Here is a 14,529-nt window from a genome sequence, read left to right as displayed (position 1 = left end):
AGAAAACACAAACACGTTGATAACATTTTATTAGTGTAACCCAAAAAGTATTTCAAATGCGTTATTTTTTTTTTTTTCAGTACAGTACATTGCTCTATTCACCAGTAAGTGATTTTCTGAACTGCACTAATACAGACGGAGAGGAAGCATTGCTAGCAATTTGCTTGTTACTTTTCTCAAAATAACTGTGCTTATCATACTGCTATTACGCCAGGAAGCTGATTTGAACGAAAGCTTATTTTGTAATTGTCTTGCAAGCCTGGATGAGGTAGGGTTTTGTGTTATTCTGTTGAGCAGAGTGCAGTACTATACACCAGACTGGTCCAGTCCTGTATGAGAAAACTTGCATGAACACACGGGCCCCTCCGGCACAGGCAGGACTTCTATTCCTGATCACACATTTAAAAAGAAACAGGACTGTGATGGGATTCCGATCTGTCTGCAGCAGAAAGACTCCAGAACAAACTGTTTTGTGTTTTTAAAATCTGCACCATACCTACGAACTCTGTCAAACAAACCTGCCTTTTTTATGCTGGGTCTGGACCCATTAATCATAGGTAAATTCATAGGCAAGTGTTAAACTTTCATATGTTAGAAACTCATCAGGAAATTAGAATGTCCTAGTAACTGCATTGCAATGCTTAACATAAGAAACCAATCTTAGACAAAGCAAACTAACATTTCTATGGCAAAAATCCTCTTTTCTAGATATACTAGGTAAAGTAAACCTGCTGTTCTTTTGTAGCGTAGAGAGCAGCAAACAACAACACAAAGAGGTGCCGGTCTTCAGCTTTTACACAACTAGTAAATAAAACAAACTGCACACTGCCAAAGACCCTAGTCGTTTTCCATTTAGTCCTAACTAATGTTTTTGTCACTGCAACTTCTAAAACTGTACAATACACAGTAGAATGCTTATAAGGCTTTCTCGTTAAAGTGACTGCATCTCTTCCAGCAAGCATCACCCCAGATTACACTAAAATACACAACTAGAAACCAACAGACAGACAGTCCCTCTGTTGAGTACATGATCCAGTTAGGACCAAACGAGACAGAAGTTAATAAAATGCACATTTTAGCAATTCAGTGAGCCCAGAAGTCAAATACCTATTTATTTTTTACCTGGGCAGTGGCAGCTGTATAAAAATGGGATTAATTTGCATTAAAAAAACACTGTGCAAGGCCATTTATTATTCCATTTTTTTGGAATAGCTCATCATCACAAAACACAGCAGTACAGAGCTGGAACCTGCAGAACACCTTTGAGGAGGTCTGATTCTTTCATTAGCAGCCATTGGAACAGAGAGCTGTGGTCTACTACTGTGTCCTATCGGCAGGAAAATGCATTGGGAGAGGAAGGAAGCACCGTCACAATGAAAGGTGAAGGGATGAGTCGCCAATTCAAATGTACATAAAGCCTGTTACAGGACAATCATTGAATCTGCTTGATTGATGGGCAGATTGTGTACAAACATCCTCTCTTTCTTTCTGGTGTTGACTCGGACTGTATGCAACCTCTAACCCCACTGAACGCCTCTGCATGAGAGCTGCAGTTGTCCTCCACATATCATTGTGCAGACTCTGGTATAAGGATCGATCAGCTGTGGAAATCCCAAAGAAGCCGATGCCTGGAATCTTGCTGTGTAAGTCACCAGCGGGGAATGTTTATTCTGTTTTTATGTGTGCATTTTCTGGCATGCAGGCGGTTTTCTAGGGAAGTACGCAAGGCAGGTCAGTCATGCCCATTACACAGTGCACACGTTCTATATTCTCAATGATGGTAAGCAGTGCACACAACACTTCCTACCTACAAAACATTCGTAGGTATAGTAATCTATATGCACGTAACTTTCGTCAAGCAATATCAATAAATATTTTGAAATAAACATTATCCAGATATCGTGTGAGCAGCTCCCCATCTTACTGCTGTGTGTGTTTCCCCTGAAGGAACCCTTGGTGTTCGACTCTCTAACCACAACAGCAATAGCAGTGTTAGCACAGACCAAGGCAGCAGACTCAGGAGTATCAACATCATTCCCTTTGAATTCGGATCGATGAGGGAAACATTCACAAGGATCATGATGAGAAACATCCGATTGTGATAACAATGTACAACACAGCAGTAACAGCATGGTCAGCTGCCACGGTCATCTCCAGAAAGCTAATGTTAAAGATATCACAAGGAAGCACCCACATAAATACTGTTCATTTAGGAATCCTTAAGAGTACTGTAAAACGTTATACAGTATATAATACTCATAGACCTAACATTAATATAACGCACCAACCAAAGGCTTGTAACAGGATTAAATGTTACTATGAAATCGGCAAGCTATTTTGAATATTCCCCGAATATCTTTTGTTTAACAAATAAATCCACCAGGCTGACTCTGTATGATTATTCCATTTAAATGTACAGGCGTCTGTCTATACTTGTATTTATTTATTTTTTGCATTTGTTTTTAAGGCTGTGGCTGAAAAGCAGAGTTTACAAAGGGAGCTCAGCAGTGTACTGCACGCTGCTTTCATACCCAGTCACGGTGCTTGCTGTGTATTTGTGGTGACTCGTTACTGTTCTTAAACACTAGGCATCAGTGAACTGTGAACACACATCCTGCAGGAAGGACTCCCACAGTCCTTTCCATGTGAAAGCATTGCAAAGGATCTTCAGTTCTTAAAGCGGGTCTGCTCACAGATGTGGTTGAATTTCCTAAAGAATAAAAAACAACTCTGCATTAAAATTGCACTCCTTTATCTTAAGGGTGTGCTAGTGCTGTCCAGTGCTAACTCAAAGTTACAAACCCCCACACTTCCAAAACTGTCCAAACACACCATTTCAAACATTTAAACACAGCTCTCCTGACTTGTTTTGTTTGTTGTCTTCTGATTTTGTACAGGTTAAATACATAGAGAATAAATAGAGAATACTACAAACACATTCAAATCACTGAGAATACTACAAACACAGTCAATCATTGAGAATAATACAACTTTTAGACATTTGGGTCCTCTGAACACCCTCCATTCCTGACGTGTTCACAATGTGAGGCTCTTCTGCACTTAGTTACCACAATAGCTTTTACAATATAAAGCAAGTATTCCTTTGAGGATCAATATCAACCACATTCAACTGGAGATACATCGATATCTATAGTCCTTCTGCAGAAGAACCTCACATTGTGAACACATCAGGAATGGAGTGTCCATAAGACAGAAATGTCTGAAACCTGTACTATTCTCAATGACTGAATGTATTTAACCTGTACAATGAGGACTTTTTAAACATTGCACTCCACAGCCTATGTAGGTGGAACACACACAAGGCATTAGCCCCCCCTGCTGTTACAAAGCATGAACTACTGCTTCACTTCCTTCTTTTTCCAATTTACTTCAGAGAAAGCTCCCATTCAACACATCATTCATATTTCACTGGCTTCGTTTGCAGTTTGTTGTTTAAATGTGCATTTTAATAGTGCTGGTAAAGACAGACTCCTGCACAATTAAACTACAGTCTGTATATAAGGTAACAGAAGCACTTATAATTACATGGCATGGTGTGCTTTAACTTGAGTGCGACAGTTTCGTCCCCAGTAACAGTCAGGCCGAGAAGTTACAGGAGCTGTGAAAAAAACATTCCGCTCAATTACAGGAACATGCTTTCTGTGTCTTTTGTATCAGCAGGCGGTACACTGTTTATACTGATATTTCATGATTTGATAAAATTACAAATGCAGGGAATTCATGGTGAAGTTACTCCCACAGTGAATGGTACATTGATTATACGCAAGGGTGAAAGATCCACTTCCCTGTAATGAAAAGGATGGATTAATGATTGATTTTCTTGTTATAATTTATAAAACGTTATGAGAGCATGCGCTTTCTTTAAAATGTAACTCTTAAAAGGCTTGTCGGTGAATCAATAGGTGTGGACAGGTTTCTGCACGGCTCACCTGGCAGTTCTGCAGCAGGAATGTTCTGTCTGTACTGATAGGCTAACTCTCTGAAACTGCGCAGTCCACAGCAGTAACACAGCACAGCATTACCTGTGATGCGGTAATCTAAAGAACAACAGGAAATAATCCAAATAAAAAAAAGACACCAGTTAGAAACGCAGAATTCACGACAGATAGATCTACTGCAGCTTCAAATAAAGCAAAAGGATAGGAGACGACCCTTCACACAGAGAGTGGTGAGGGGATGGAATGGGTTACCTAGTCATGTTACTGATGTTCAAATCACTGAGATCTTTTAAGACCCAACTTGACAAGGTTTTGAGAACCGGACGAGAGTAGATGGGCTGAACGGCTTCCTCTCACTTCTACATTTTTTATTATGTTAAATTCCGTTTGTGAAACTCAACAGGGTTTATAAACTGCGAGTGCTTTTAGTTTTGTAAGAGAGGAAATGACACCTTCAAGGTCAGACAGCAGATCTTTCTCTCGGCCGGTGGAAACTCTTTACAGGGCTGTATTGTGCAGGAGAACAACATCTACGTGACTCTCCTGAATAAATTGATTCCACAGTGGACTGAAGTTCATCTCTCACCGGACAAATAAAACACTCCTTGCTGAAGAGACACCAGGCTTTCCTTGAGCATCTCCTTCCAGGTCACACCTCTGGAGACCAGGTAATTCTGCAAGGACAGAGCGAGAAGGACAGTAAAAGCATGATGAAGTTTCTGGAGATGAAGCTGGACTTTAGTATGCGACAGAGACTGACTCTCTCACTCTCACACACACACACACACACACACACACACACACACACATCGTGTTCAGACTGATATATTCATATCAGCAGGGTCTGTTGGTTTACTTTCCATTGAAATGTCTTTTGGTTTAGTATTTTATATGCACTGTGTTATTTAAGCGCTGTAACTTACTTGGGTAGTAAAAGACTGGGTTAATCAATCAGTACCAATCATTAAAAGAATATCACACAAACAAAAACACAGATAAACCCAATACCTTAAGAATATCGGACTCATAGTTGTTGTTGTTGAGAACACCATCTAAGCATTTATCAGTGAGGTTGAGGTCTGCGAAGAAGAGGATAACAAAAAAAAAACAAGAATCATTTTACACAAGACTTCACTTCTCTACATAACAATAACAATGAACATAGTGCAATGAACCCGAGTGGCAGGACAGATAAAACCACAAATCAAAACAGAACAGCCAGTGCACTCAAAACAAGACCAGGAAAACAATGGTGGAACAAACGCCTAATGAAAGAGGAGAAGGCAGACTGGGGCGAGACGTACCGCAGAACCGAGCCAGACAGCCAAGGCACCCGACCCGAGTGCACCCCCAGTACACGTGGCAGAAGGGTCGCTGACACACAGTACCTGCAGATACAGAAACCACGAGAAGACCTTGAAACACACGCACACACATACATACAGGCAAACAGAGCGAGACCACATTAACACACCAAGGAAATTAAATAAAAACACAGGTACTGTACATCATTTAAACCACATTATTCCCAGCAGTGTGCAGGCCACATGGAGTGCATGTGCTCAGCAGTATTTGCCGGTGTGATTTCCATGTCAGGCAAAGCACTCACATTGCTGAAGAGCAGGCTGCGGGCTCGCTACCTCTGCTCTACGGTCAGGCATGGGCTGAAAGCAGCAAGTGCAGATCACATGGCTTCCGTGAGGAGGACAGGTATATTCCTGGACAACTGCAATGGAGACAGAGAGAAAAAAAGGGATTTATATGATCTGATCAGAGATGCATATTTTAAGATCAGATTTCTCTCTTTTTTTATTATATTGCATTTAATCTGAATTGTGTTCTGCAATCTTATCAGACAGCACTTGTTTGCCGACATCACATACAAATTGCACCACTTTTTGTAACTGTTAAAACCTTATTGAAACATGTTCCTTTAACAAGACAGTGTGGAAGCTGCACCTTGGAGCAAAGACCTTGGGAAATATGTCCCACCTTGCTGAAATGGAAAAATGAAAGCGGTGCTCCAGCACTGTGAATCGGTCAGGTGTTTAAGGGTTGAGGTTGGAAACCATGCTGGAGTGTGCTGTACCTGTGGGAGTGTCGGTGGATGTGGATGGTGCTTCCCCTGCTTGTTTAAACTCTCCCTGTTCAGCCTCCAGTCCAGAGACAGCTGGGCACAGACTGGGGTCCTTCCTGAATCCAGGACACTGCCTGCACACCACAAAGGGCTGACTGAAGAACAAGAATATGAATGCATTAGATCACACTGCAGACCCACAATGCAATCCCTGAACTACACTGCAGCTTATTACACTCCATGGCTGATTTCACTTGGGTTTATTTTATTGAAATGGATCCAGCTACAATTTTTTGCCAAACATAAGACTGACCACTCAATCATGTCCATCTCTGTTAGCACGGTACATTTAACGCTTCAGTGAAAACAACAGCACCCTTGACAAGCTCACCTGATATCGGAGGACTCGCTGTCTACATCAGAAAGCTCCATCAGATAGTCGGAACTGCCCTCTTCATCTGAAAACCAGCGCTCTACCTTTGGCTGCAGCATGTCCTGAGTGATTCTATTCCGCTTGTCCATGCACTGCAGGTCTTCCTCGCTTCGGCACTTCTCTGTAATTTATGACATTGATTCTGAACAGTGAACCAGAGTCTCCTGGCCCTCCCCTATTCTAAGCGGTCAGATATCAGAGATTGCATTAACACCTGCAAAGAACTCCTAAATACGCTCCCTTTGCATATTTTCTCAAGGCATTTTTATAAATAAAAAATATAAAACATAGGAATTCTTCACATTTTTGTGTACCTACATTACCTTTTTCTTTTTGCACCTTATGGTACTCAGCAGTTTTCCTTATACACACACACACACACACACACACACACACACTGTTAAGAGCCCTCCTGATTCCTGTACCTGGGTGCTGCTGCAGGTATGCCTCGACCAGGTTGTTCAGTATGTGGTTTTTGCAGATGCGCTCCACAGGGCAGCGGCAGGTGGGGCAGAAAGAGGAGCGCTCCATCCAGTTGGAGTAGCAGGCAGCGCAGAACGTGTGCATGCAGGGCTGGAGACTGCAAACCCAAGAGCACACACAGTTCCACCCAATACAAACACACAGCTTAAACATTGTGGGTAGATTATCAGGACCTCTGCAGTGCAGCACAACCCACTGAAAAATATACATCGCTTTCCACAAAGAAATGCAGGTCTCCAACCTGTCAAACTGAAGACTTGATCACTCAGCATAGCAGCCCAGCACACAAGAGCCAGGGGTGCTCTGGAATGACCACCCAAATACAGGCACCAAGGGCTGACATAACATTCATTTTAAAAGCAGCAATATTACAATATGTTGATACTTAGCACATGATCCACTGTACTTGAGAAGGATTTATTTTTAAATTTTGTTATAGATTTTTAAAAATAAAAAAAGTCAACTGAAACGGAGACCCTCTATTAACAACAGTTCCTGACTTTATGCAAGATCTTAAACTGAATCCCAAACCCAGCTCTCCTTACCTTACACAGTCGTGCAACAGATCTTGGCAGATGATACAGGTGAGAGACTCCTCCATTTTGTCAGTTTTAGGTCCCCCTGCTTTCCCCTTTTCCATGAAAGCATCTTTAGGAGTGACCTTCTGAGAGCTTTCCGCTTCACTGCATCCTGGCCCAAATCAGGAAAGGAGAGCACTTCAAAAACAGACTAACACTGTACTTAGAAACCTGAAAACCTGAAAGAGCAGTCGACTCCTCCCTGTCCAATCAGATCCGCAGCTTTGCATTCCCATCAACACATTTTGTAGCACATTTTATTAACTAGACTGTGGTGTGTGCTGCTTTTGTCCCCCAGGAGCTAGGTGCTAGCAACAACGTCTGTTATTTTGGTATTTCATTTAGTCAAGTCTTACACCTCCAGTTCCTGTACCTCTGGGAGTGTCTCAGAGTATCTGGAATCGTCTGCACGCTGCTGACTTGGCAGGGTATTTTGCTTGGATCTAGGCAGGTGACTATATTAGGAGGCTGTGTGGTCCAGTGGTTAAAGAAACAGGCTTGTAACCAGGAGGTCCCCGGTTCAAATCCCACCTCAGCCACTGACTCATTGTGTGACCCTGAGCAAGTCACTTAACCTCCTTGTGCTCCGTCTTTCGGGTGAGACGTAATTGTAAGTGACTCTGCAGCTAATGCATAGTTCACACACCCTAGTCTCTGTAAGTCGCCTTGGATAAAGGCGTCTGCTAAATAAACTAATAATAATAATAATTAACAATGTGTTCCAGGGTGCTGCACTTGCCTGTCTTTCTTCTCTTCCGGTCTGGCTGCAGGTCCTCCTCCACTGCTTGTATGGCAGCACTGTCAGGCTGTGCTGCGGCTGCTGCTTCAGTCTCTGGAGGCTCTGCAGAGGAATCCACAGTGTCTGAAGAGCAGCAAGGTCCTTGTGAAGAAGGGAATGGGTCGGCAGCAAAGGGCTTTCCAGAGGCTACATTTCAAACACATCATTAATTCAATTTTGTTTCATTGCTCTCCAAAACCTCAACTGCAAAAAGATGAGAACCATCTGGGCTGACATGGAAATGCTGCACAGACTTCATTCTTCTCTGAGCACCCAACTCCCACATCCGCGGCGTCTCTGTTTAAATTCTGGTTTTCTTATTTAAGCTTGATTTAAACAATAAGTGTGTGCATGTATATGCTTTCCTATGGTTTGCATTAGGTTGCCCGTTTCGTAGTGTGAATATTGAAACATATTTCAACTTATGTTAATTTACACTCAAATGTGAATCTGTTTAGAAGAGCCTCCTGCTTACACTGTGACCACTATAATGGATCCCATTACAAACACACATTTCCATATGGTAAATCACCCTCAGATAGCACACATCAGAGTGTGCCTTCTACATAACAGAGGACAGCAGTATTATAGAGGCTCCCAAGCAAATTCAAAGCCCCTGTTCTATGAACTCCTACCTGAAGTTGAAGGGGATGGGTGAGTGGTGCTGGAGGTGCTGTACAGCTCAGATGTGGAAGTGGATGGCTGTGGCTCCTCATGGGAAGGCAGCTGAATGGCTTTGGGGGACTGGGCAGCGATGCCCGGTGTTTTCTCCACACTGGGATCCATACCTGAGCTTATCAAGGGTTCACTACATGGCTCACCTGCGTTCCAAACATGACAGCAAAGCAATGAAATCCAGGGGACATGTGCAACCACCAGGAGACAGAGATCAATACAGATTCATGATCTGCACAGTGTGATTCATTACCTTTGAGTTCTTGCACATGTGCCTGTTCTGCAGTTATAGAATGATAGATATAAGCAACATCTGCAAAAAGAGAGCAAGTGATGAGAATGTAAACAAACACCAACGCTATCAGCAATAGAGTATGCAATCTGCTGCAGACATCTACTGTCTAAACAATTCCAAACAACAATTTACAGCACATCAGACAAAAAAAATAAAATTATAATAATACGTTTCTCCAGGTCTTACAAGGTGTGAAGAGAAGAGATCGATAACAAATCCCACTATTATTAGGATTATATACTTATATAAAAGGATTCCTTACTTTGATCTGGTTCATTTTTCCTGTAGACAACATAGATGACATCTCCATTCTGCAGTTGACACGTCTGTTTCTTCACCACCTTTGACTTATTAATCACTGTCCCATTGGTGCTAAATAAAAAATAAAAAAATGAAATACTTATTGTTGCACTTTTATTGTGTAGTAAAAAAAAAAAAAAAAAACAATAAATCAAATGAATGCGTTTTCTTTAACAAATCCGTCTCTCTCACCAATAACACAGTGCACTAATTTAAACCTCATTTAATGCTTCACTCCCATCGGAGTCACTGTTGCTTTTAAAAAACTATTGTGTGGTACTTCTGCAGGTATGAATATTACTCATCCTTGTAATGTGTCATTAAAACAATATTCAGAATGCATCCGGGGACCTATTAAAACAAGACTAGAGTTCTCCTGATGTGTTAAATTAGTGGGAAATGCTGATAATCCAAGAGAATTAGATAGCACTTCAGTGTCAAGTTTCCACTCCATTCCAATTCTATTCCTCCGGGTTAATTAGCAATGAATAATAAATTACACATATTTTCACACAGGAAACATCCCCTGCCTTCTGCAGATTTCCCTTTTGTCTCCTTTCAGGGCTGCTTAATAAAACAGCACACAATGAATCATCAGCACCATGCGTTGGGAGAGGAACACAAAGGGGGCCTGAAGCAGTCTCCTATCCTGGCCATTCAGCAGTTTGGAAAACACTGGGCTCTTTCATTAGCATGAAGTACCAGTAGCTTCATTACCCACAAGCAAGTTAGTTTACTGACAATTAGGCTGCCTGGCATGGCTCCACATCAGCTACACGCGTTTTGTTGCCAATACAAATCATTTCCACTGGAATGCAGTGCAGACATATTTCTTCAGGGATTCGTGTGTACAGTAAGAGTGCTATAAAAACACTAAAACGCAGCTTCATATTGTGTGTCCAAGAAGCTGCTGGCAGTCCCTGTCACTCAAGAGCCCTTTCTTCATTTCTGGTGTGCTGCCACAGTACATTTTACAATCTGGCAATTGATAGATTATAATACCGAAACAGCACAACTATCTTTGTGGCTACAAAGATCCCTCCCACAGAAACTATACTTAAAAACATATATTTAAAATAACATTTTAAATGCAGACAGTCAATGCATAAATCATAAGTCTTAGCCTAGATACATAAGCTGATGGCTTGACAGAGCTGCTTTTTCCTTTAAGCATACAGTACCTCATGTCTTCCAGCCACACCTCCCCTGAGTTTTCATCTTGAACAATTTTACAGTGATCACTTGAGACCATTTTGTTTGCAGGAAAAGAAAGATCACAGCCTGTAAAAATAAAAAGAAAGAAAGAAATGAATCAATTCCTCAAGGTGTATGATTACCTATTCATCAGTGCGCTGTGTTCTGTTGAAAATGCATGGAATGAAATCCTCTTTGGGAAAAGATTGTATTGCCACTAAAAACAACATGCCGGTTTCTACTCAGTCGCCCGCTGGCAGTGAAGGACATGCAGCCGCTTTCTGCCCACCTACTTCACATGACTACAACCATTCAGTTCCCAAGTGCTGAAAATGAAACTCAAACTCCCAGCGCTGAATCAGAAGGCTTTGTAATGAGAGTTTATCAGAAGACATCGGCACGTGCTGGGGATGAAACAGCTGCATCCAATCGAACACGCTGTTCAATTAAACTTACATTAGAGGGTGTTAGCAGTGATTTGAAATAACTCTGTTAGACACGCTGTGCTGCCTCATTACATTATCCTTCAGCAAGGGCAACCACAATTACATACTACCTAGCTGACAGTATGTGTGCATTTCAGTTTTGAACTTTCCTACCCACATAATATACATGAAATGCCTCAAAAGCAGCAGTTGTCCTAGAGATATAAATCTACCATGTTTTGTCATCGTTCATCACTTAAATATAAATGATGTTCCATTCTTATCTTTTAAAACTCCCAATCTCTGCTTCTGCAATGTAATCACAGGTTTTTAAAGCCCATGCTTTGTTTAGGTATCCTCTAAATTATTCTAGATCTACACCAGCTTGATTCACCTAGTCTTATATTCCTTGATCGAAATCCAATTACAAACGTATCAGACCAAATAAAAAGACTTCAGAAAACAATGAAGCAACAGCCACTGCAATGTCACTACCATTCGGATTCCCAGTTAGAACATGTCTGTGTGGGTTAGGCTGCAATGCTTTCAAACCTGGTACTGTGCTGCTTTATAATGCAGTGCACCTGTGTAGTATAGCGAATCCTCATTAATCCTTAACAAGGGCTGAACTGGAGTCTGAAATAACAAAACGGCAAATGAAAAGCAATTTTTTCCCTTCAAGCATCCCTTGAGACAAGTGCATGGTATAAACACATTCAAATTTCTTTTTACTCGGCCCCTAAACTTCTCTGTCTCATCATAGGTAAAAAATGATTAAGGGTGGCCATGATAAAACACCATTGCGGTAAGCAGTTAGCTAAAGAGCACATCTGAGTTTATCAAACCTGCACTACAACTCGCTAATGAGACTTGCAGCATGGTTCTATTCCCAAGAAATAAGCTTTAGATGAAGGTTTGACCTAATCTTGTGCCCAAACTAGAAATGAGCTACACCCCAGATAGCAGCGTGGCTCATTCCCCCAGCGAGAAGGAGAGGAGGAGAGCCTGGAGCTTAATGGAAGTTATGAGATGGAGTGCAGGGAGCACCTACTATACAAATCTGCACTAGAATAGGGACTAATGACAATGCAAATGTTATAACACACACACCTCTCATGCAGAGGCTAAAACAAAGTCATCTTACTACATCCACCCAAAAAACCAGACAGATACTGACAGCAGTTTGCTCCCGTTTCTTCAAATCGTCTTGGTATTACATCACTCCAAATAAAAAATGAATATACAGCTCTGGCCAAAAGCTTCACATCTTTTAGGATTGAGAATTAAATAATAATAATAATAATAATAATAATAATAATAATATATAGATTTCATTTTGAGATCTTTGATTACATGGTGTTAAATAAAATCTCAATTGTATATCTTTTTGTTTACAACTACATTTTTAATACATAATAGTAGTAAAGTATTTCATGTTAGATTTTGAAATGTCACATTCAATTTTTTCGTTCAGTATCTGGAAAACTACAAAGCGGTATGTAATTCAATATGTTAAGGTAACATTATTCAGCAGGGTTCATTCGACTTTATGAAGCAAAATGAGTTTATTCTTTACTTTAGGGGCGATGCAAAACTTTTGGCCAGAGCTGTATGTGCTTCTGCAAGTAGGAGGATACATGATATCTTAAAAGATACAATGAAACGGGGTCCTGCATTAGATGTTAGAAACAAACTACAGCAGGTTACCGATCCAACAGGTCTGTGTGAAACTCAAATGAAAAACAAGAGCCAGCTTCACCACGACTCTCTAACGTGGAGTTATACTGCACAACAAATAAAGAAAGAAATAAAGTAATAGCACACACACACACACAATCCACACTGCTACACACACACACACACACACACAATCCACACTGCTACACACACACACACACACAATCCACACTGCTACACACACACACAATCCACACTGCTACACACACGCACGCACACAAAATCCACACTGCTACACACACACACACAATCCACACTGCTACACACACACACACACAATCCACACTGCTACACACACACACACAAAGAAACTCTGAAAAGATTCGCTTACCCTTTTTTCTCCCGATGGTGCATTCCTTGCTGACGAGCAGTATTTCAGATCGTGTCTCAGAGCCGACCCGGGTCAGCTTCCCCCACGCCAGACTGCTCTCCTGGTTTTGCATTTTAACCAGACGCTTTCACAATTAACAATAGTTCCTGCTGACCCAACACACATCTATAGAGTACGGTCCTTAATAAACAATATCGTGTTCTTTTCCACCACAGAGCTACAGACTCGGCACCCTATGTATTGAAACAAACAATACGAGTTACAAACTAACACCTGTACGCTGATCGGGCTCCTAAAAGGTCTTTCTAATTTATAATATATTCAAACAAGTCTGAACCTCGTCGTAATGATGCGATACTTCTTCCACTCGCCCTGCCAGCATCACATTGAGCTGCAGTTCACACACACGGATTCCAGCCTGCCTGAGAATGAATGTAGTGTTATTTGAGGCGGTTCACGCGTGTAATTAACACGTTTCCATTTAGTTTCTGTATATATATATATTTTTAAATTTCAAGTCACGTCTCAGGCCCCTTTGCTCAATTTAATGTTAGCGACATCAGTCCAAAATAGCCAATAATATGACACACTTTTCACTTCTCTACGGCTGCTGTAGAGCGAGCCAAACTAAACGCTGATGTTACAGATTCGCATCCGTGATTTCTGTTCATCTGTCTGCGTTTTGTTTCGTTAAACTCCTTTCTTTAATTGAGCAGTTAGCCGCACTTCCTGGCAACCAAAGGTATTTACACCAATCAGCTGATCAGGGAAGAGGGGTGGAGTCTGTGCAGGGGGGTGGAATGAAGTTGATCCGGGGGAAGCCATGTTTTAGAGAGGGCATTGGTCATGTGACAAGGAAAGGCGACCATAGACAGATGATTATAAGAACTCAATTTTGTATTGAATCTGTTTCCACTGTTTACAGATGGAACCAGAGAAACGGGGAAAACATCTTCTTTCAAGCCTAAACTCGTCAGGACACAAATGGATTCAGTGTGTGGAAGCTGTGCAGACTGGTGGTGTCTAAGAGCAGACTGATCACCACAATTAGGGTTTCCACGTGTGAGGTACAAAAAACCGGGCCCTTCAAACGGGAGGGTGATATAATCTGAAATACTGAAACCCTAGAAACTATTAAAAAAATAAATACAAGGGTTGTATCTTAAAAACCGCTTCCCCATTAAGAGTTATACTGATAAGTGCATGAATAGTGTAAAGACACAATGCTGCCACCCGGTGGCGATTAAGAAGAACTGCTATCTCA

General features: G+C 41.4%; 1 protein-coding gene across 1 annotated transcript; it reads right to left on the bottom strand.

Annotated features, from left to right (window-relative positions):
- Nucleotides 1–12: 12 nt before the first annotated feature.
- Nucleotides 13–14,052, bottom strand: LOC117426755 (E3 ubiquitin-protein ligase CHFR-like). Its single transcript, XM_034044697.3, has 17 exons — nt 13,266–14,052; nt 10,760–10,859; nt 9,541–9,650; nt 9,237–9,296; nt 8,944–9,129; nt 8,270–8,455; nt 7,498–7,642; nt 6,895–7,049; nt 6,428–6,590; nt 6,049–6,191; nt 5,569–5,685; nt 5,264–5,347; nt 4,968–5,038; nt 4,546–4,633; nt 3,951–4,058; nt 3,547–3,619; nt 13–2,710 (listed from the first exon to the last, which is right to left on the bottom strand). Exons 1-17 carry the CDS (start codon nt 13,375–13,377, stop codon nt 2,668–2,670), a joined length of 1,944 nt encoding a protein of 647 aa, XP_033900588.3. The 5' UTR covers nt 13,378–14,052; the 3' UTR covers nt 13–2,667.
- Between the last annotated feature and the right edge of the window lie 477 nt (nt 14,053–14,529).

Source organism: Acipenser ruthenus, chromosome 11, assembly GCF_902713425.1.
Source record: "Acipenser ruthenus chromosome 11, fAciRut3.2 maternal haplotype, whole genome shotgun sequence".
Taxonomy (NCBI): domain Eukaryota; kingdom Metazoa; phylum Chordata; class Actinopteri; order Acipenseriformes; family Acipenseridae; genus Acipenser; species Acipenser ruthenus.
The sequence above is the reverse complement of the archived record's forward strand: the minus strand, read 5'-3'. Positions and strand labels throughout refer to the sequence as shown.